The 21,533-nt window shown below is 52.9% G+C and overlaps 1 protein-coding gene across 2 annotated transcripts; it reads left to right on the top strand.

The window, feature by feature from the left end:
- Positions 1-4,305: 4,305 nt before the first annotated feature.
- GUCY2D (guanylate cyclase 2D, retinal) lies at positions 4,306-20,982 on the top strand. 2 transcript variants are annotated; one of them, XM_044745879.2, is made up of 20 exons: positions 4,306-4,397; positions 4,717-5,458; positions 5,543-5,847; positions 8,132-8,483; positions 8,816-8,900; positions 9,178-9,280; positions 9,700-9,801; positions 11,423-11,503; positions 12,816-13,022; positions 13,119-13,275; positions 13,803-13,952; positions 14,602-14,750; positions 15,278-15,441; positions 15,524-15,716; positions 15,985-16,159; positions 16,454-16,552; positions 16,671-16,765; positions 16,902-16,987; positions 17,162-17,271; positions 17,837-20,982. In XM_044745879.2, the coding sequence occupies exons 2-19, from the start codon at positions 4,726-4,728 to the stop codon at positions 17,253-17,255; spliced, it is 3,330 nt and encodes a 1,109-aa protein (XP_044601814.2). In that variant the 5' UTR covers positions 4,306-4,397; positions 4,717-4,725; the 3' UTR covers positions 17,256-17,271; positions 17,837-20,982. The 2 variants fall into 2 exon arrangements, with proteins under 2 accessions (XP_044601814.2, XP_070338479.1); XM_070482378.1 differs by lacking the exon at positions 16,902-16,987.
- The last annotated feature ends 551 nt before the right edge of the window (positions 20,983-21,533 follow it).

Genomic DNA, 21,533 nt, shown 5'->3' with positions numbered 1-21,533 from the left:
TTTCCCTCTTAAGGAGGAGAGGAAGCAAGATCTTCCAGAGGAGCTCCACCTGTGGCTGAGGTTATTTATAGGAGTTGGATTTAAATATAATTCTGCCCTCTGGTAACTCCAGCAGAACTGCTGCTTTAAGAGCTGCCCCACCCTTGATGTAAGAGGGCTGTTTCTCTCTAGAACCTCACAGATTGAAGACAAATTAGCAGGCAATAGACAAGAAACATAAACAAGCTCTGATGTGGGTCACCGGAAGGAAGGCACAGGGTGGTGGCTGGAGTCTGGCTATGTAACCTTGGTGTGAGGACCAGGACAGATTTAAAATATTCTGCGCCTCCAGTACAAAATGGTGCAGGCTCTGTGGAAAACAGTGTGGCAATTCCTCAAACATTAAACACAGAATTATCATATGATCCAGCAACTCCACTGCTGGGTATATACCCAAAAGAATTGAAAGGAGAGACTCGAACAAATGTTTATACGCCATGTCCGTGGCAGCATTATTCACAATAGCCAAAAGGTGGAAGTAAGCCAAGTGTCCACGGACATATGAATGGATAAACAAAATGTGATATATACATATAATGGAATATTATCCTTAAAGAGGAAGGAAATTTTGACACATGCTACAACGTGGATGAACTTTGAGGATACTATGCCAACTGAAATAAGCCAAAAGGACAAATACTGCATCAGTCCACTTATATTAGGCCCCTAGAGTAGTCAAGTTCCTGGACAGAATGTAGATGGTGGTTATCAGGGACTAGGGGGAGGGGGAAATGGGGAATTCTTATTTATTGGGTACGGGGTTTCAGTTTGGTATGATGGAAAAGTTTCAGAGATGGATAGTGGTGATGGTGCACAACAACGTGAATACATTTAATGCCATTGAGTTGTATACTTAAAAATGGCTAAAATGATAAATTTTATGTTATGCACATTTTACCACAATAAAAAATGTCAGAAAAATTCTGCTCCTCATCCATATCTCCTTTACCTGTCATTGCACGGGCCCTAGAAGAGTATCAGGAGTTTACGGACTAAGCCAAATCAGTCTCTGGGCCTGAGTCTCATCATCTGTGAAATCAGGAGCTGGGTGGAGAGTCCGTGATTCCAAGTAGACACTGTGTCAGAAGAGGAGAGGTCTGAGGAAAATAAGCCTATGGAAAGTAAGAAGCGCAAGACTATGAATGGACATTGACACCTACTAGATTTTGAGACTCTACGATAGGTCAGACATTAACATTTTTTATTTAAAAGTTTTTCAAATTTTTAAAAAATTTAAGTTATAAAATATTTCAAACATACAGAAAATCCCTAAATATAGTGATTAAGTGTCAACTGCCATGAGATCTTTACTCTTTATTCACTGGTGTATCCCCAGAGCCGCTTAGAACAGGACCTAGCACATCGTAGAAATTCAATGAGTGCTTTTTGAATGAAGAAATGACTCCTTATACAAAGTCTCTCCATACACAAATAAATGTTAGTTTCTCTAGGGTAGTTCCTGCAAGTGGAATTGCTTCAACTCTAAGTTAATTGCTAAACAGCCCACCAATTTACACTGTCGTCCCTGATACACAGGGTTTGTGTTTTTCCTCATATCTACATCAGTAGTTGGTATTGTTACATTTTTTATTTTTTGCCATTCTGATGGCTGTTTAGTGGTATTTCATTGTTTTATTTTGCATTTCCTTGATTATTGGTGAGGTTGAGCATTTTTCCTTAGGCTTTTCTTATGGCTTGCCTCTTCGTATCCTCTGCCCACTTTTCTACTATGTTATCTTTTTCGTATCATATATATTTTTGATACTTTGTTACTGTTTTACAAATATCTTCTTGTTGTTGGTAACTTATGTGTTCTATCTGTGATATGCTTTTCTGACCAGAAATTTTAATTTTAATGTTTTCAGATTTATCAGTCTTTTCCTTTATGGTTTATACTTTATATGTTTTATTCAAGAAATCCTTCCCTACCCTGAATTGATAAAGACATTCTCTTTTTTATACAAAAGTTTTTTACTAGATCTTATTTGGAAATAATTTCAAACTTACAAAATGTTGCAAAAATAAAAATAGTACGAAGAACACTCACATAACCTTTACCCAGATTCACCAAGTGTTAACATTTTACCCTATTTGTTTATCATTTGATTTGTACAATATATAACATACCATATGTAATATATATGATATATAATATATACATATTTCTTTTCTGAACTGTTTGAGGGTAAGTTACATACATTATGGTGCTTTATAGCTAAATACTTCAATGTGTATTTCCTACAAATAGGGATAGTCGCTACCATAACTACAGTACTGTTAAAAAGTTACATTGATAAAACACTTTTATGAAATCTCCCATTCAGGGGCCGGCCCCGTGGCCGAGTGGTTAAGTTCGCGTGCTCTGCTTCGGCGGCCCAGGGTTTTGCTGGTTTGGATCCTGGGCACGGACATGGCACCACTCACCAAGCCATGCTGAGGCAGCGTCCCACATGCCACAGCTGGAAGGACCCACAACTAAAAATACATAACTGTGTACCCGGGGGCTTTGGGAGAAAAAGGAAAAATAAAATCTTAAAAAAAAAATCTCCCATTCATATCCCATATGAAAATATTCATATTCATATTTTGTCAGCTGACAAATTTGATGTTGATTTTCTTTATAGCATTTATATATCAGTCCTTTAAGCTTGTAGCAGTTTTTAAAGCTCTTTGGTACAGGCTCCAAACTAGGGACAGGTATTGCATTTAATTGTTACGACTTTTTAGCTTCCTTTAATCTGGAACAGTTCTTCAACCTTTATTTGTCTTTTATGATGTTGACATTTTTGAAGAATATAAGCCCCTCCTCGTTTTTTAGTAGAACGCTCCTTATTTTGTGTTAACCTACTGTTTCCTCAAGATTAGATTGATGAAATGCACTCTGGGCTGGAAGCCTACATAGAAGAATATTGTGTGGTATTGCATCTATGCAGTATTACATATGTGTAGTATTGTGTTTTTCTCAGGGTACCACATCAGGAAGCACAGATGTCTATCTACCCCTCACTGGTTTATTTTGATCACCTGGTCAAAATGTCACCCGATTTCTCCACTGAATAATCACTGCTTTTTATTTTTTTGCTCCTTTCCAACTCCTAAGCAATCTGTAGGGAGACACCTTAAGACATGCAAATATCCTGCTCCTCATCAAAACTTCTCCCTAGCTTTAGCATCCGCTGATGATTCTTGCCTGGTCCAGTCTTCGCCATGATGCTTGAAAAAGGATTCATTTAAAAGTTTTTGTTTTGTTCGTATGTATGTCTTTAACCTGGAATTGGTTTTGTATAGCGTGAGAGAGGGTTCTCATGCTATGTCCTCCCTCCCACTCCCATATGATTAACTAGTCAGCTCCATTTGTGGAATAGCTCATTCTTACCCGGCTGATAAGAAATGTCCACTTCTTCAGAGGTCCAATTTCCGTTTTTGCTGGGTTTGTTTCAGTGCTCTCTATTCTGCCCCATTGGTCTGTTTATCCCTGCACCAATACTACACTGTCTTAATTATTATAGCTTTGCAATAAATTTTGATATATGGTAGGATAAGTATCCCATCATATTCTTCTTTAAAATTGTCTTATCCATTTTTGTCATCCAGGCCATTATATTCGTCGTCGCAGGTAATTTTCACAACAACCTTCAGAAAGATTAAGCAACTTTCCCAAGGTCACGAAGCTAGTAAGGAGAAATTTGAACCCAGGTCTGCCCAAGGTCAGAGCTCTTTCCATTATTTCCTGGGCTTCTGCCTTTCCCAAGGCCAAAGGCATGGTTTTCTGGGCATGGAAAAGTGGAGGTTAGAGAATCAAGTGTGGACAGGTGAGAAAAGAAAGGCAGGTGTCAGACAGGTTTGGGTGTCATCTCTGGGGTGTAGACTTTGCCAGCCAAGGGATAGGGTTTGGACTTGGCTGAAAGAACTAGAAACAAGATTGGAGGGAATGGGACCAAGAGAACTCTTACCCTAAGACTGATCACCCAGAAGCGTCCATGGGCACATCTTTTTGCTTTCTAGGCTGAGCAGGGTAGTGTGGCAGCAGCCTGAAAGGGGGACCTGCAGCTGCTTTTATGCTGGGAGTTGGGGGCCGGGAGTGTGGGTGGGGGTGCTGCATGGAGGGGAAAGAATCTGGCTGGCTGGCTGCCTGGAAGCCAGGATGGATCCCACCCCAGGGAGCCCCATCCTCCACCAGCCCCTCCCTGCCTGATTAAGAGACCCTAATCAGCTTGGAGAGATTAAGCCCTCTGGCCTGCTGTTCCCACACCCCCTGCCCTGGGCCCTGGCAAAGGAGACCTGTGGGAGGGCGTCAGAAGCAGGAGCGGCCCTGTGACCCCTCACCCCAGCCCTGGGCCCGAGCTCCGGACTTTCCGGTGAGTGACAAAGGTCCCTCCTCGCGGATTCCAGGTGCCTTTTGCCCGGGAGAGACCACGGAAGGGCGTGGGGCGTGTCCTCACTGACCCCCGACGGCTCTGATGCGGGGGGAAGGGCAGATAAGGGGGAAGCTGGAAGCATAGCAAAGCAGGGGGTTCTTCCAGGCTATACCCCTGACTCCATATAGTTGTCCAAGCCTGGAGAGGGGGATGTGGAAGTGGAGACACACCACGGGTTAACGGGCTCTGAGAAACTAGGGGTTGCAGAGAGAGTTCTAGGGGGTCTCCTCCGCTCATCCTGTTCTGTTTATGCTCCCAGAAGCCGGCAATGACCGCCTGCGCCCTCCTTGCCGGTGGGCTTCCCGACCCCCGGCTCTGCGCCCCCGCGCGGTGGGCTCGGTCTCCGCCCGGCCTTCTCCGGACCCTGCCCCGGCCCTGGCCTCGGCTCCGGCTCCTGCTGCTGCTGCTTCTCCTGCCGCCCTCCGTCCTCTCCGCCGTATTCAGAGTCGGGGTGCTGGGGCCCTGGGCCTGCGACCCCATCTTTGCCCGCGCCCGCCCGGAGCTGGCCGCCCGCCTGGCCGCCGCCCGCCTGAACCACGACCCTGCCCTAGAAGGCGGGCCCCGCTTCGAGGTGGCGCTGCTGCCCGAGCCGTGCCGGACGCCAGGCTCGCTGGGGGCGGTGTCCTCCGCGCTGGCCCGCGTCTCCGGCCTCGTGGGTCCCGTGAACCCTGCAGCCTGCCGGCCGGCCGAGCTACTAGCCCAAGAGGCGGGGGTCACGCTGGTGCCCTGGGGCTGCCCCGGGACGCGAGCGGCGGGCACCACGGCTCCGGCCGTGACACCTGCGGCGGACGCCCTCTACGCCCTCCTTCGCGAGTTCCGCTGGGCGCATGTGGCCTTGGTCACCGCCCCCCAGGACCTGTGGGTGGAGGCGGGACGCGCACTGTCCACCGCACTCAGGGCCCGGGGGCTGCCCGTTGCCCTAGTGACTTCCATGGAGCCCTCGGACCTATCTGGGGCCCGGGAGGCCCTGAGGAGGGTCCGGGACGGGCCCAGAGTCAGAGGTAGGCTCCCCTGTAGGGTGCGGGGAGGTCAGCGGTGCCGAGGGTAGTGGGACGGGGCGGTGAGCCGAGTCTCTGCGTCCGCAGCAGTGATCATGGTGATGCACTCCGTGCTGCTGGGCGGCGAGGAGCAGCGCTGCCTACTGGAGGCTGCAGAGGAGCTGGGCCTGGCTGATGGCTCCCTGGTCTTCCTGCCCTTTGACACGCTCCACTACGCCTTGTCCCCAGGCCCGGAGGCCTTGGCGGTACTTGCCAACAACTCCCAGCTTCGCAGGGCCCATGATGCGGTGCTCACCCTCACGCGCCACTGTCCCCCGGGAGGCAGCGTGCTGGACAGCCTGCGCAGGGCCCAAGAGCACCAGGAGCTGCCCTCTGACCTCAATCTGCAGCAGGTAGAGGGACCAGGGAGGAGGGAAAAGAGGAGGAGAGCTGGGATAGCCAAAGGGGAGAGGAGGGAGGAGGCAATGGGAGGAGAAGTGGATAGAGCCAATGGAACGAGAGGAGAATGGAGAGACGGGAGAGAGGAGGAGGATGCCAACAGGGAGAGAATAACTAGCTCTAGCTGTTCCGGAGTTTCCTGGGTAATGTAGAGGCTGTGGTCTTGCTTGGGAAATCTTAGTGTGTTAGGATTGCTTCTAGAGAGTAGGCATGAGACCCCTCGAGCCCAACACCAAGGAGTAAACTCAAATGAACTTTACACTGAAACATCTTTTGCAGCCAACTTAAAAGTACACCTGCTTCCAGCACCACCAAAACATACAGTCTGTAGTACACAGCTGGTATTCCTAAGAGAGCAGGAAGGAGGGAGGATGCAGACCCAACCTTCATTCAGTTCAGAGGTGTTTGCTCTGGGGTTTCATCTAGGGGTCTTCTCTTTTGGAGGGCCTTGCCAGCTTGTGAGAAGTAGAAGTCCCTAGGTGTGAGAAGTCCCTAGGTGGAGCCAGGGGCTTCTGTAATCATTTAGATCCACAGCTTATTCCCAGCATCCAGTTAGCCCCCAGGATTCCCTGAGAACCCAGAATCTCAGTTCAGACCATCTAGCTCCACCTCATTCACAAAAGGGAAGATAGGAACCACTAAGATAGAAGGGAATTTAGATGCCAGTGGGCAGTAAACTAACCACCACAAAGGCCCTTCTCAAAGGGGAGCACATGAGAGAGGACCGTGAACCAAGGGGGGTTGAAATATTCCCCATAAGTGCCCCTAGTCTCCCTCAAGAGGATTTGGGGTAGCCAATGGGGAGAACGGATGGGAAAATAAAAGAACAAGAGTTAGGAACCATGGTGAGATGGGATGAGGGAAGATGGAGAAAGTGGAGAAAGAAACTTTTCAGTTCTCAGTAAGTAGCACAGCCTTCCACTCAGCTGCCCAAGTGAGACCCCTGGGAGTCACCCTTGATTCCTCTAACCTTTTGCCCCTACATCCAGACATCAAGTCCTGTCACTTTTACTTCCTAAAGGTCATTAGCATCCATCCACTTCCTCCATTCTCCTTGTCACTGCCCTAGTTCAGGCCATAGCACCTCTGGCCCACATCTCCAAACAAAATCTCTCAGGTGGTCTCTGCTTCAACTCTCAGCTGCCCCAGGCCTTTCTCCACCCAACAATCAGATCAACAGTCAGAACTTCAGAAATCTGACAAATCTGACAATGTCACACCCCTGTTCAAAGCCACCTCCTCACCCTGCATAGATGCAGGTCTCTTCACATGGCTTCACCAGGTCTCCTGTCTTCCTCTCTTCCTTCTTCTTTGAACTTCAGCCAGAGTGAGCTACTTTGGGTTTCCTAAATGTGTCCTCCTCTTTTATATCTGTGTTGCTGGGTGTACTGTCCCTACCCTCCCCCAGATAATTCTGACTCATCCCCCGAGGGATGGTCACTTCCGGAAGCCTCTCCTCTTCTGCTAGCCTGGGTTGGAGTCCTGTTTCCTGTCTCTGAAGCTCCTCCAGTTACCGCTCCCCACCCCCATTCAGTGCACTGCTTTAGCATCCCTGCCTACTTCCTCCACTAGACGAAAGAGGCCTCGGGACAGGGACTCCATCTTGTACACTGATATCTCCCTAGTGCTTCGCTGTGAGAGATGGGAACTGGGAATGACAGAGAGGCTCCATTAGATCAGGTGGGAAATGAAAAGAAGGGGAAATAGAAAATAGAAGCCAACGAAAAGATGGGAAAGAGGCTTTTAGGTGAATAGTAGATAATGAGAGTAGTAAAAATATATGTAGGGATCATATTGATCATTTTGCGATATATACAAATATCAAGTCATTATATTGTACACCTGAAACTAATATAATGTTATATGTCAATTATTGCTCAATTTTTAAAAAGTTTTTAAAAAATATATGCAGAGAAACCAGCAGGAAAGGGAAGAGAAGGGCTGTAGGTGATGGAGAGTTAGAATTAGCCGAAGCCGAGAGAAGCTTAATGATCCTAAAAAGAAGAGAAGTCAGTGGGGAAAAGGAATGGGATAGCCAATGGAGAGAGAGGAAGAGATAGCTACGGGGCAGGGGCTTGGGGAACCTCTAACTAGGAGGTGGGCACAGTGAACACACGCCGGCCTTGAAGGGCTTGAAGGGCCCAAAGCGCTCAGTGAACGGATAGGCGGGGCCAGGGAGTCCCGGTCTGTTTATGGGTAGTGACCCCAAACCCTGAGCCCCCTACTCTCCTTCCCCAGGTATCCCCACTCTTCGGCACCATCTACGACGCTGTCTACTTGTTGGCAGGGGGCGTGGCGAGGGCGCGGGCAGCTGCAGGTGGCAGCTGGGTCTCCGGAGCAGCCGTGGCCCACCACGTCCGGGATGCTCAGGTCCCCGGCTTCTGCGGGGCCCTGGGAGGAGCCGAGGAGCCCCAGTTTGTGCTGCTGGACACGGATGCGGCGGGGGACCGGCTGTTCGCCACATACATGCTGGACCCCACCCGAGGCTCCCTCTGGTCGGCTGGGACCCCGGTGCATTTTCCTAGAGGGGGACGGGGGCCTGGGCCGGACCCCTGGTGCTGGTTTGACCCAGACGACATCTGCAACGGAGGTGAGGGCGAGCACCCCAGCCCCGACTGGGACAGTCGCCGTGGACTCTCCCATAGTGCTGAGAGTGAACTCTCGACCTGTAACTCCTCTTAGAGGCCCTTCCAGGTCCTCCTCAGACCTCTGGCTTGTGCAGGACTCCTCTCTTGTGGAGCCCCAAAAGCTCTCTGGGAACCTTTCCAGCATTCCCAGACACTCCCTTTGCTGAACGCGTGGCCTTTCCCTAGATCCTGTTCCGGGCTCCCATCCCCCTTTGACGAGATTGCTTGCCTCTCTAGAGAGGGCGCCTCCCCTCGGCTACAGTCCTCAGCGTCCCTCCTCTCACTGCCTCTCTAGGAGTGGAGCCCCGCCTCGTCTTTATCGGCTTCCTCCTGGCCGTTGGGATGGGGCTGGCAGGGGTCTTCCTGGCCCATTATGTGAGGTGAGTAGGGGAGTGAGGTAGGTAGGAGGTGAGCTTGGTTCTTTACCTGCCAGAAATGCAACTGTGCAGCAAAGACAGCAGGCTGGGCTCACTCAAGAGTAGAAGAAGGCAGGATTTTTTGGAGGGGGAAAAGGGGATGGATCCTGGAGGGCTGGCAGAGTCCCAGGGGATGTCCAGTTTGGGGATAGCAGCCCTCCCCTGAGCCAAAATCATCCCCTGCTGGCTTCTTCTCATGGACTTGGTCTCCTTTGGGGAGATGACCTCCTTCCCCTACCAGGCACCGGCTCCTTCACATCCAAATGGCCTCCGGCCCCAACAAGATCATCCTGACTCTGGACGACATCACCTTCCTCCACCCTCAGGGGGGCAGCTCTCGAAAGGTGGGGGAGGCAGGGAATGAGGATTCAGCTGTATAGCTCCCCTGTATATCCTCCCCTGTATATCTGGTCCCCTTCCTGGGCCAGCCTCACTCCAGCCCCTACCTGGGAAGGCCTGGTCTCTGTCCTGGTTCTGTCCTAGGTCTGAGCTCTGGGGATCAGCACCCTCGTGTGCACAATGAGGATAAGAGCCCTGTGCTGACTGCTTTCCTGGGGCAGTTGAAACTCCAACAAGAAAATGAATATGTTTGTCTTATAAGCTGTAAAGTGCTGTGCACTTGGGAAGTGATGTCATTATCACCTTCCCTAATTAAGATTCCTTCCCCTCCCCTCTTTAATCCCCAGAACCCAGCCTGACCTCAACCCAGGACTCTGACCCCACAGTATATTTTGAGCCCTTGCATTGACCTCTACCCTCCTAGGTGATCCAGGGGAGTCGATCGAGTCTGGCTGCCCGCAGCGTGTCAGACATTCGCAGCGTCCCCAGCCAGCCCATGGATAGCTCCAACATTGGCCTCTATGAGGTGAGCCTGACCCCACCCAGGCTGAGCTCTCTTCCTGGAGGGGCAGGGAGAGAAGGGACGCTCAGGTTGGGGGCACAGAGGAGGCAACCTCTCTAGGGAGGTAGCAGTAATGTCATATCCTGCAGGCTCCAGGAAATGGGGATGGGAGCCCAGAACAGAATCTAGGGAGAGGTGATGGATTCCTTAGGGGAGCATCTGGGAATCCACCCAGCCCCAGGATTTTCCCTTAGCCGTCATCCAGGTGAGGGCTCCTCTAAGGCCAATCACAGTGGCTCAGAGGCCAAAGGCTCAAGCTAGTAGGGAGCATGTTGGCCACTGAGGCCATCTCTGGCCCTGTTGGGAATCCCTAGCCCTGCCCCCTCAATGATCCAAGCCTTCAGGTTACTGAAGGGCACAGGCCTCCCTGGAAACACCGGAGCAGAGGGGCATCTGGGATGTGGTCTCATGGTCACAAAAAGGACATTTCCAGAACATGGATTGTTCAGGAAGGGGAGTTTCCAGACGGGGCTCTCCCCAACTCCAGCCAGGCCCAAGTCTTGGCCCCACCCAGCATTTCCACCCAACTCAGATCAGACTCAGGAACAAACCTTAGAGGGGAAGAAGAAAGTCACAAAAGGGCATTAGGACACTAACTATGGGGTCAGCAAATCTGAATGTGGTGGGATGGGTGGAGACAGTGAGAACAGAGTCAGGGAGCACTGAGAGTGAGCTCAGGAGTGGAGGTTTAGAGCTCCTGAATGTTAGGTCACTGCGAGAATGCAGAGGCTCCTGGGACGTCCGCTAGAGGCCATCACGGCCATTTCTCACAGGGGCACTGTTGTCATTTTGGGCAGGTTGTTCTTCATTGTATGGGACTACCCTGTGACTTGAAGGATGTTTAGTGTCTTTTGTCTCTGCCTCTGTGCACTAAACACAGCCCTCAGTTCTTTTGACAATTAAAAACGTCTCCACGTTTATTTCCAAATGCTCTTTAGGAGTCAGTACCAAACCCCCTAAATTGCCTTCTAGTCCAGATACTTTATCAAATGACAAGGGCAGCCACATAATTTCAAGGTCTCGGACAAAATAAAAATGAAGAGCCCCTTGTTCTTTCAAGATGACAACAGTGGATCATTGAGCCAAGCTCAGGCTCTTGTGAGCATGGGGCCCTGTTTGACCGCACAGGTGGCATGCCCATGAACTGGCCTTGCCAACAGCTGAGGACAGCGAGGCCCACAGCCCGGAGGGGAGCTGCCTACACTTCACAGTTAGTCTATAATAAAGACTGATCTACCCAGACTCCTGACTCCTAGCACAGTGCTCTCGCATGGCAACAGATGGTGATGAGTTGTGATTTCAATGACATTTGTGGTGGTAACAGCTTGCTTAATAGAACCGTTGGTGAGCACATCTGGGGTGGTGAGGACAGCCATACAGGCCTTCTGCATCTCTCTCACCTAGGGCTGGCTCTCACTCAGCTGGCAGTGCACTGGAAGACACCAAAGCCCTTGTTCTTGATGCTCTCTTTCATAGGAAGATGTGTCCTGGGGCAGTGGGCCAATGAAAATGTGGGGGCTCTTGGGCTCCTTGCATCATGGGGTTCGAAGGAACTGAATTCCCTACTCCCATCTCTCTGCTCCAGGGAGACTGGGTTTGGCTGAAGAAATTCCCAGGGGATCAGCACATCGCTATCCGCCCAGCAACCAAGACAGCCTTCTCTAAGGTGAGAGCTGGGCTTGTGATGTGTGGTGTGGGGTGGCCATCATCTCCTCCCTCCTTGCCTTCTCTTTGCAACTGGGCACAGAGCTAGGCTCCAATGTGGGAGAGAACAAGAAGGTCTCAGTAAAGTGTCCCCTCCTCTCCAAAGCAGGTTTCCCATTATGCTTGCTCATAACGCTAGTTCTATCCTTTGATGTTCTTATCATGATTTTTGTAATTGTATGTTCATCTCTGTGCTTATTTCTTATCTGCCTTCCTCGCTTGTCTGTAAGCTGAGTTAGGGCTTCCCCTTGCCCCCTCCATTGTATTTCCGGCACCCAGCACAGTGTCTGGAACACTAGAGAGACTCAATGAATGTTTGTTGAGTGAATGATAGAAGATAAAAAGTGGGTTTCCAGTTCTGTGCACAGAATGGCCTAGTTGATACATACTGAGTGAAGTGGAAAGTTGGCAAGGAGGCCATAAACTGGCTTACTTTGGTCCTTCCAACCTTAATGCCTTATTCCCCCCAACAGGAAGGAAGGGCTCCTTCCTTCCCTGACATCTCCACAGGAGCTCTTGACCACAGCTGCAGAATGACTTAAATAGACTACCTGTATGGGTCAATGGACTAAATCACCATTTAACAGCAAGTGTTTAAAATGGAAAGGAGCCCCTTACCGGGCATGTGGACAAAAGAAAAGCTAGAAAAGGCGGCCGGTCACCTGCTAGCTCCCTTTTGCCCAGCATGCCCGGATTGTGAGGGTGCTCAGTCCTGTGGAGTGGGTGTGACTTTGTTGATGGCTCCTCTGGGACCACAGCTTGGCTGCTCAGTCCCTCCTTCAGAAGCTGGGAAGGATGGGAGCCTCAGACATGTCTGACTCAACGCTGTAACCAAGCGAAGCCGCCAGAGGGCCTGCTGAGACACTGACACAAGCCGTTTCTGGTGTTTCTTGAAAGCAAGGCAGCTTCTCCTTGGCTCTCCCCGCAAAGGCTGTTACATCAGAAGGGAAGAGGGGTGGTGCTTCTCCTTCACAACGTGTTTTCCCTGAAGACCCTCGGCAGTTCCAAGTCTTACGGTTACTAAATCAGAACCTGCCTGGGTCCTGACTACCAGTGCAAGGTTGTCTCTTCATCCCTAACATGCAGCTAAACCATACTCAGCATGAGAACAGTGGCCTTTGATCATGTTGTCTTTCCCAGAGAGAGAAGTCATTTCCATTTACCTTTTTTATCCCATCTTCCGAATTTGGATACTTGAAACCAGACCTGAATAACAGCGCCCTCCCCACGTGGCCCCCAGGACAGAACATGCCTGTTAACTTTGCCCCTCTCAGCTCCGGGAGCTCCGGCACGAGAACGTGGCTCTCTACCTGGGGCTTTTCCTGGCGGGGGGAAGCAGCGGCGCCGCGGCTCCCAGGGAAGGCATGCTGGCTGTGGTCTCAGAGCACTGTGCCCGGGGCTCCCTCCACGACCTCCTCGCCCAGAGAGACATAAAGCTGGACTGGATGTTCAAGTCCTCCCTCCTACTGGACCTCATCAAGGTGTGTGGGGTGGAAGGAGGGGTGGGAGGGGTGGGAGGGAGGAGAGGGCAAGGGAACGGCGCGGGGTCAGGCTGCCTCTTACCCGACCCCTGCCAGGGAATGAGGTATTTGCACCATCGAGGCGTGGCTCACGGGCGGCTGAAGTCACGGAACTGCGTGGTGGACGGGAGGTTCGTGCTTAAAGTCACCGACCACGGCCATGGGCGACTGCTGGAAGCGCAGAAGGTGTTACCGGAGCCTCCCAGCGCGGAGGGTAGGATTTCCCGGTTGCCTCCAGCGCGGACGAGCATCCCCCCGGGATCCCCATCATTTCAAGAGCCCCTCCCTCCCTCCGCCCTCACACTCTTGCCATCCCACATCCACAGGACGCCACTCCTGCTATGGAAAAGGTCTTGTGACCTCTGTGAGGGGGGTGGGGGGGTGGGCAGCGGGGGCTTCTTAGGGGGCAGGAATTGCGCCTGAGGGGCGGAGCCCCGTCCTTGCTCTCGAGTCGGCTCTAAGTGGGGCTTTGCCTAAGGGCGGGGCTTGTGCCCAAGGGACGGAGTCTTTCCTGGGTGCCGCTTTGTCTGAAGGGCAGGGCCTATTTGTGAGGGCCTGGCTTTCTCAGAGACAGGCTTTGGGTTTCTGGTAGTTTCTCTTGGTGATAGCTGCAGGATGCAGGGCCAGACTCAGACTGGGGGCTTGGTGAGCGGGTGCGAGCCTGGGTTTTCTGGGGAGAGTGGGGGTCTGTCCCCAGCTCCCCCAAGGCAGAAGTGCGCATGCCCCCTTTCCCATCCCCAGACCAGCTATGGACAGCCCCAGAGCTGCTTCGGGACCCAGCCCTGGAGCGCCAGGGAACGCTGGCCGGCGATGTCTTCAGCCTGGGCATCATCATTCAGGAGGTCGTGTGCCGCAGCACCCCCTACGCCATGCTGGAGCTGACTCCCGAGGGTAGGGACGCCCCTCGCATAACGTTAGGACCAGAAAGGCACCCAGATGTTAGGCAGAGCCATGCCAGAGCCAGCCTCCCTCTTTTCCCTAACGCGGGATGATGAGTTTAATTATGTGGGCCTCCCTTAAAGCTGGGGTCTGAAGCAGCAGGGCAGTGGAGAGCCAAGCATCAGGATGGGAGGGGGTGGGCTTCTGTGCCCAGACCTCAGAGGTTTCCTCTGTCCTGATCCTGGACCAAACCTGCCCCCCCCAGCTGACAGAGCAGGCTCATCTCTGGTTCTTAGGGGCTCCAGGGAGGCAGCAGGGTAAGGTGGGGAGGGGAAAGACAGCAGTCGCATCTGGTGCAAATCCATATATACTTATCATCTATAGGACTCGGCAAGCTACTTGATCACCCTCTCACTTTTCTTATATTCAATAAATATTCATCTCTTTGCCTGTCATGTCTTACTGTCCCCCGTCCCACACGGTTCAGGATCTTCTTGTTACTTGCAGCAACCCCCCTCCACACTACACTCCACTACTTATTGAAGCTCTGATTAAAGGGCCCCCTTCCAGTCCCCTCATCTTGGGCTTCAACAATCAGGCCAGAGTCAGAGGTGGCTTCTGCTCTGGAGCACCCCCTCTGATGGTCTCCTCATGCCTCCAGAAGTGGTGCAGAGGTTGCAGAGCCCCCCACCGCTGTGTCGGCCCTCGGTGTCCATGGACCAGGCACCCATGGAGTGCATCCAGCTGATGAAACAGTGCTGGGCAGAGCAGCCGGACCTTCGGCCTTCCATGGACCGCACCTTTGACCTGGTCAGGGGCTGGGATTGGGCAAAGGCTCCGCTGGCCACTTGTCAGCAACCTGCAGAGGCTGCAGGAAGGCAGGCTGGCAGGACCTCTGACCTTCCCGTCTACTTCCCAAGGGGTAGCCTGAGGACTGGGGGTTTGGTGGGGGTGGAGTTAGAATGGGAGCTGTGGAGGCCTTTGGAGCAAGAGACAGAGCTCTGGGTAAGAGAAATATTCTATTCAATTCAAACAACATTTATTGAGAATCAAGTATATGCTCAGCCTATTGTGGCAGAAAGACCCTTGCTCTGGGGGCCCAAAGCTGGACTGGTTCCAGTGTCCTATCAATTACCAGCTGAAAACAGCTAACCTCTTGGAACCCCCATTTCCCATATGCCTCCTGATAATGTCTGCAAACACAGTGCCCAGCACCCCAGCAGGGCTTAATGAGTAGAAGATGGATGGAGGGGAAAGGATCAGGCATAGTACACCCCATGAGAGGGGCATGACAGCCCAGGTCCTCAGCAGCCCCACCAGCTTCCTCCTCCTCCCAGTTCAAGAGCATAAACAAGGGCCGGAAGACGAACATCATCGACTCAATGCTGCGGATGCTGGAACAGTACTCTAGTAACCTGGAGGACCTGATCCGGGAGCGCACAGAGGAACTGGAGCTGGAAAAGCAGAAGACAGACCGCCTGCTGACGCAGATGCTGCCTCCGTGGGTGCCAGGGGGAAGCGGGTGAGGAGGGCAGCTGGAATCCAGCCAGACTCCAGGTGATCTCATGGCCTGCCATCCCTAGGTCTGTGGCTGAAGCCCTGAAGATGGGGACACCTGTGGAGCCCGAGTACTTTGAGGAGGTGACACTGTACTTTAGTGACATCGTGGGTTTCACCACCATCTCAGCCATGAGTGAGCCCATCGAAGTGGTAGACCTGCTCAATGACCTCTACACGCTGTTTGATGCCATCATTGGCTCCCACGATGTCTACAAGGTGGGGTGTGTGGGAGGCAAGCCCTCCTTCAGCTTTACCAGCCTCCAGCTCAGCCCTTTCTGCTCAGCCACCTGCCCCAGGCCGCCAGCCCAAGCCCCTTTTCCAGTCCTCTTATACCTTATCTCTTCTGCCAGTCCCCAGCTCAGTTCCACAGCTGGAGGGCTCCCCAGAATCTCTGTATTAACCCCAGTTTAGGCCTCCTGACAAGGGACAATCACTTTGGGCGAGAGAGGTGTTTAGTAGTGAATTTACACAACCCTTCCCCCAGGTGGAGACAATTGGGGACGCCTATATGGTGGCCTCGGGGCTGCCCCAGCGCAATGGGCAGCGGCACGCGGCAGAGATCGCAAATATGGCGTTGGACATCCTCAGTGCTGTGGGGTCCTTTCGCATGCGCCACATGCCCGAGGTGCCCGTGCGCATCCGTATCGGCCTGCACTCGGGTAAGCCCCGGCCCTTCGGGGCACCACCCCATCTCCCTCTTTGGGGCCGGCTCCATATTTCCTACACAGGAGGCAAACTCGTGGGGTGGGTGGGAGAGGGGACTTGTCTTGAAGCCTCCTTTGCGTAGCAGACACCCCATCGTAATATAAGAGGGTACACTTGAGAGTGTTTCTTTGGGGAGCTGGTGGAGAGTATGGGGTGCTGAAGTCCCCCAAGGCCCTAGGTGCCGCCCAGACGCCAGGCACGGCCAGCTTCAGCCCAGCCCCGCCCGCCGACCCCGCGCATCTCCGCAGGCCCGTGCGTGGCGGGCGTGGTGGGCCTCACCATGCCGCGGTACTGCCTGTTTGGGGACACGGTGAACACTGCCTCGCGCATGGAGTCCACCGGTCTGCGTGAGTGTGACCGAGGCGGGAGGGGTAGGGCGACGTCGCGCAGCCCGATGGGGTAACGGCCTGGGAGGGGGTCTGCGGGAGGGGAGTCCCGAGCTCACGGCGTTCCCCGTTGTCCCAGCTTACCGCATCCACGTGAACATGAGCACTGTGCGGATTCTTCGCGCTCTGGATGAGGGCTTCCAGGTGGAGGTGCGAGGCCGCACGGAGCTGAAGGTGAGGCCGGGCCCCGCCCCCTGCTGGGCGACAGCTCTGGCGAGGGGCACGCCAAGTCTCCAGGTTTCGCTGCGACCTGCAGATCCACCTTCTTCACCCCAGTCCCGCTAAGTCCTCCGTCCCCCTGCCTCCCCAGGGCAAGGGCGTCGAGGACACGTACTGGCTAGTGGGTAGACGCGGCTTCAACAAGCCTATCCCCAAACCGCCTGACGTGCAACCGGGGTGAGGAGCCGGCATGGGCGGGCAGGGCGTGTTACGGGGCACAGCCCGGGTGGACCCCTTCTCCCTGCCTCCCACCCTGTATTCGACGTCGCCGGCGTGAAGTATAGATGACCTGGGCCCTGCCCTCCAGGCCGCAATTCCCCCTTTCTGAGGCTGCCGCCCCCTTCCCCTCAGGGCCAGCAACCACGGCATCAGCCTGCAGGAGATTCCCCCGGAGCGGCGCCAAAAGCTGGAGAAGGCGAGGCCGGGCCAGTTCTCCGGAAAGTGAAGCCCGGTCCCTACAGGTGCTGCCCTCTCAGCTCCCGCCCAGCTGCCAATATCCCCTCAGACTGGGGGGCTGCATACACCGCCCGGGAGATGCTGCCTGGCGGACAGGAGCCTCTTCTGCAGCCTGAGGCCTAGTGCTGCCTGCAAACTTCCCATCCCAGCCCAGTGTCCCTATTCCTCTCTGATTCAGTGAGCCCAGGCTGGATCCTAAACCCAGGGATTTCCCCTGGGAGGGCAGCGCCAGCCGCAGGGATTCTGGTTTAGTATTTCTGGAGTGGTCCAGGAATGCAGACATGGGAACCCCTGTAATCATGACCTTCTGTGACCTCTCCTCTGACCCCCACTGCATTAACCAGGGCTCCCCCCCAGGCCTCACAGGCTGTGCACTGCACAAGAGACAGAACCCTAGGGGGCAACATTCACTAGAGGACAAGGTAACTGCTGCCCCTGGAGGTCTGTTAGAGCAGAAGCCCTGCCTGCTACCCTCTTTCAAGAAACTGGGATCCATGACCCTCCCCTTCCTAGGTGAATCCCATGACCCCTCCCCATGATTTCCCTCTGAGACACTCCTCTTTTCCTCAGGATGATTCCAGAAGGTCCTTTTCCTGAAAGTTGCTGCTACAGGTGACTGAAAGTCTGGCTAATACCAGTGGCTTCTGTCCAGCTCTGCCTCAAAGGATTCTGGGCCTTTACAGGAGCTGGTTGCAAACCAGCTGTGTGACCGTGGGAAAGTCTCATGCACTCTCTGGGCTTGGGTTCCCCTCCAAGGCGAAATGAGGAGTGGCCTAGGTGGTTTCCACACCCCCCAGCTCTGACAGCTGGACTTCAGGATGATTGGCCTTGGGATATGGAGCACTGGGCATGTGACCTCCAGCCCCAGTGATCCCGAGCCCATCGGGGGATGCTGGGATGGGGGATTGTCCCCTTTCCACGGCCTCTCGAGGACCCTGGAAGGAGGATCTGGGATTGGATGCCCCAACTCCAGAGGAGGTAGAGACCTGATCCAGGAGAGCATGGGTTGTCTTGTGGCCTGAGGAGGCAGGTGCTTCTGTTTAGCCTCAAGCCTCCTTCCCTTCTCCATCCCTCACAAGTCAGAACCTGGCTCCTTCTCCTGTGGGCATAACCAGATAGCTTGCCCAAGCGCAGAGAAAAGTTGTTTCAAGACTTTGGGGAAAGGAAGGTAAACAGATTGCACCAAACTTTTATTAACCAGAACACCCAGGACTAGTAGTATCTCCTGTGTAACTGAGCGCTGCTGAGTAAGCAACTGGACAGAAACTCTTCTTGGCAACAGTGTCCACTCCCTTCCTGATAGGTCCCCAACTGAAGTTTCTTCTGTGGAACTCTGATGTTCCAGATCCCAGGCCTGGGCATGTTTGACTCTGGGTGTCCTTCACCATTGCTGCAGAGCCTGGCCGAAGTTAGCAGAAGCTGCAGCCACTCAGGCTGCGACCATAGGTAGTGAGCATCCAGTCCCTGGAGGTGTGCAAGCAGAACTGGAGACATCATTGACCAGGCATGTACAATCAGAGGGAATTCTTAGGTAGAAGGATGAACTAAATCCTCACTACACAAGATGTAGTTGGTGGACCAGCAGCAGTGACATCACCGGGGAGCTTGTTGGAAATGCAGAATCCAGGCCCAGACCTACTGAATCACAATCTGCATTTTAACAAGTTCCCTCAAGTATTTACATGCACATTAAAGTTTCTGAATCATGGAACTAAATAATCCTAGGATCCCTAAAATCTTAGAATCTCTAAGATTTCATAAAAGCCAGATGAGAAACCAGCCACAAGACTTGTTTTGTTTGGCCTATGGGGTGTTTTGTTTTTTGTTTTGAGGTAACATTTAAAAATCAAGAGATACCACGTCTTAAAAATGTATACCAAATTTCCCTCTTCTCTTGAAATCAAAAACCCCACACAGGGGCAACTGCTGAGTTTCCACTGGCACTAAAGAGCGACTGTCCCCTTTCTCCAGGGCCTCGCTCTTCAGTTCTCGTTGTCTCCACCTCCCAGAGTCCTAGACACCAAGATTTTCTGAACTTCCTTTGTGTACCTCTCTGGTGCCTGTAGGCATTTGAGCTCAGGTCTCCTGGAGTAGCTGATGTTAGGATGACAGATACTCCTGCAGGTTGTGTTGCCTGACTCATGAAAACCACCAGTTTAGTGATCTTCCCCTCCCTAAAGGTAGAGAGAGAACGTATTAGAAATCGAAAATCCAGCATTTGTAGGTTCTGGTTACCTAAGGTGGTGCTGCTATCGTGAGTAATTTAGTGCAATTTAAAAAACGTTTTTAACTGAGTTTGGAGATGATGAATTAAAGATTTTTTTTAAACCCCGATGCACACACATAAAAATGTTTCTTAAATTACATAGATTCTTAAATATCTCTCTTCAGATTTGCTCTGTGGTTAGGGCCCAGAGATTGAGGGCAGACTCTGAATTGCTGGGGCTGGAGCTGACTGTGTGGGTGTAGCTCTACTCCCCTGCCTCTTCTCTCCCTCCCCACCCCACGCCTTCCCTCTCCTTCCCTTTCTGCCCACGCGGGGGCGGGGGTAGTTAATGGCCTGTGATTCAGGTCAATCTCAGGGAAGAGTCAACCTGGGTGCAAGATGATGTCCACCTGCTGTCGTGTTGGGACCTGAGAGGGTGTGGGCAGGCTGAGGGAAGACACCCCCCAGAGTGGGTGGAGAAGCAAGATGGATGGGGCCCAAACCCAGTCTGGGGAATAGGTGGGGTAAATGGTGTGAACAGGGCTGAGCAGGTCCTTTCATACCCTCAACTCGGTCTTGTTCCCAGGCCCCAGTTTCAAAGGGGGGAGGAGCCTGGTAAAGGAGAGTCCCGTCCTCCTCCCCAGCTAGGAGAACTTGGGGACTGCCTGCCCCAGAGTTCACAGAGCTGGTAGGAGAAGAGAAGGGGAAAAACTAAGCCTCCGTCTCCTCTCTGCCCTTCAGCTTCCCCTTTCTCTCCCTGTCTCTCCCTCTCTCTCAGTCTCCCCTAGTCTCCTCTCTGTCCCCAGTGGCCTCTTTCTCTCTGCCCAGCAGTTTCTCTCTGCCTTTCTCTGCAGTTCCTCAATTTCTGTGGAACCTTTTTTCCTGGGCCCAGCCAGTATCCTAGAGCCCTGCTCCCCTCTGACCGGTTCCTCTCTACCCACTCACCCCTGTTGTTCCCGGAGAGCGCCTGGCTTGGTCATCAGGCACTTCCTACCTTCAGATGTGTTTACACTACCTCTGCCAGCTGGCCTGTGCCAGGAGCCCACACTTGGGGCTGTCCTTGCCTTTGGGATGGCTCTGTAACTGGAACCCATGATGGCCAAAGCAGGGACCTCACGCAGCTACTGCTGCTTCAGTCCCATAGCTGGGACTCTACATCATGAACCGGGGCTCACCTGGCGCCTTTTCTCTGTGCTGCTCCTCAGGGTCTGGGCCCTGTTCCCATCCCCCCCTGCAGGGGACCCCAGGCACCCCCCTTTGGAGAATCTGGGATGCTGCATTGTGGGCTGTGTTCACTGGGATCTTCTGGACTGTGTACAGTGGACACTAGGCTATGTGCTGTCATGTTGGGGCCTGAGAGGGTAGGGGCTGAAATGAAGGTTTGGTTTCTTCCATTTCATGGTGTGTGATCCTTTTGGCCTGGGTAGTCTGAACACCCCCATCCCTGGAATGTTCAAACCTGGCATTGCCAGAGAGGGCTTCAAAGAGAGGTGAACCCTAGAGATGACCGGAGCAGGGAGAAGTGAGCTGGGGCCAACAATCCTCCAGGAAGTCCTCTGCTCAGGGGGTCTGCTCTGAGGGTACCAAGCAGGAAAGCCTTAGAACTTTCAGGCTTCTAGAAAAGACCAGGGTCTCTGAGGTTCTGGAAATGGGTGGTGTGGCCTCATCCCTTGATTGTAGGCTGGAGAGAGGAAGGAAGAGAAAGGCAGAGCATGTCTATGGCCAAGACTCATGACCCATGGAAGCCAGAGTCCAGGACTACAGAAACAGGGTCCCCAAATGGAGAAGTTGAGGTCCATTGGTCTCAGGCAGGACTCACCAACAACCCACACTCCACCTCCAGCCCCTCAAGAGCCTGCCACTGGGGCATTAGAACAGGACAGACCATCCCAAAGCCACCAATAGATAACCAGCCCATTGGTCATCGATTTTCTTTGAGCCCAGCTATCCCAGCCCCAGGCCCACTGTTCCTGACATGACAACTTGTAATGAACATCAGTTGTTCTGCCTTCTAGCATCCATCCTGCTCAGTGGTGGGCAACCATCCCTGCCCCATTCTCA

The sequence above is a fragment of the Equus asinus genome, chromosome 13, assembly GCF_041296235.1.
Source record: "Equus asinus isolate D_3611 breed Donkey chromosome 13, EquAss-T2T_v2, whole genome shotgun sequence".
In the NCBI taxonomy this organism is placed as follows: Eukaryota; Metazoa; Chordata; class Mammalia; order Perissodactyla; family Equidae; genus Equus; species Equus asinus.
This window is presented reverse-complemented; position numbering and strand designations above follow the sequence as displayed.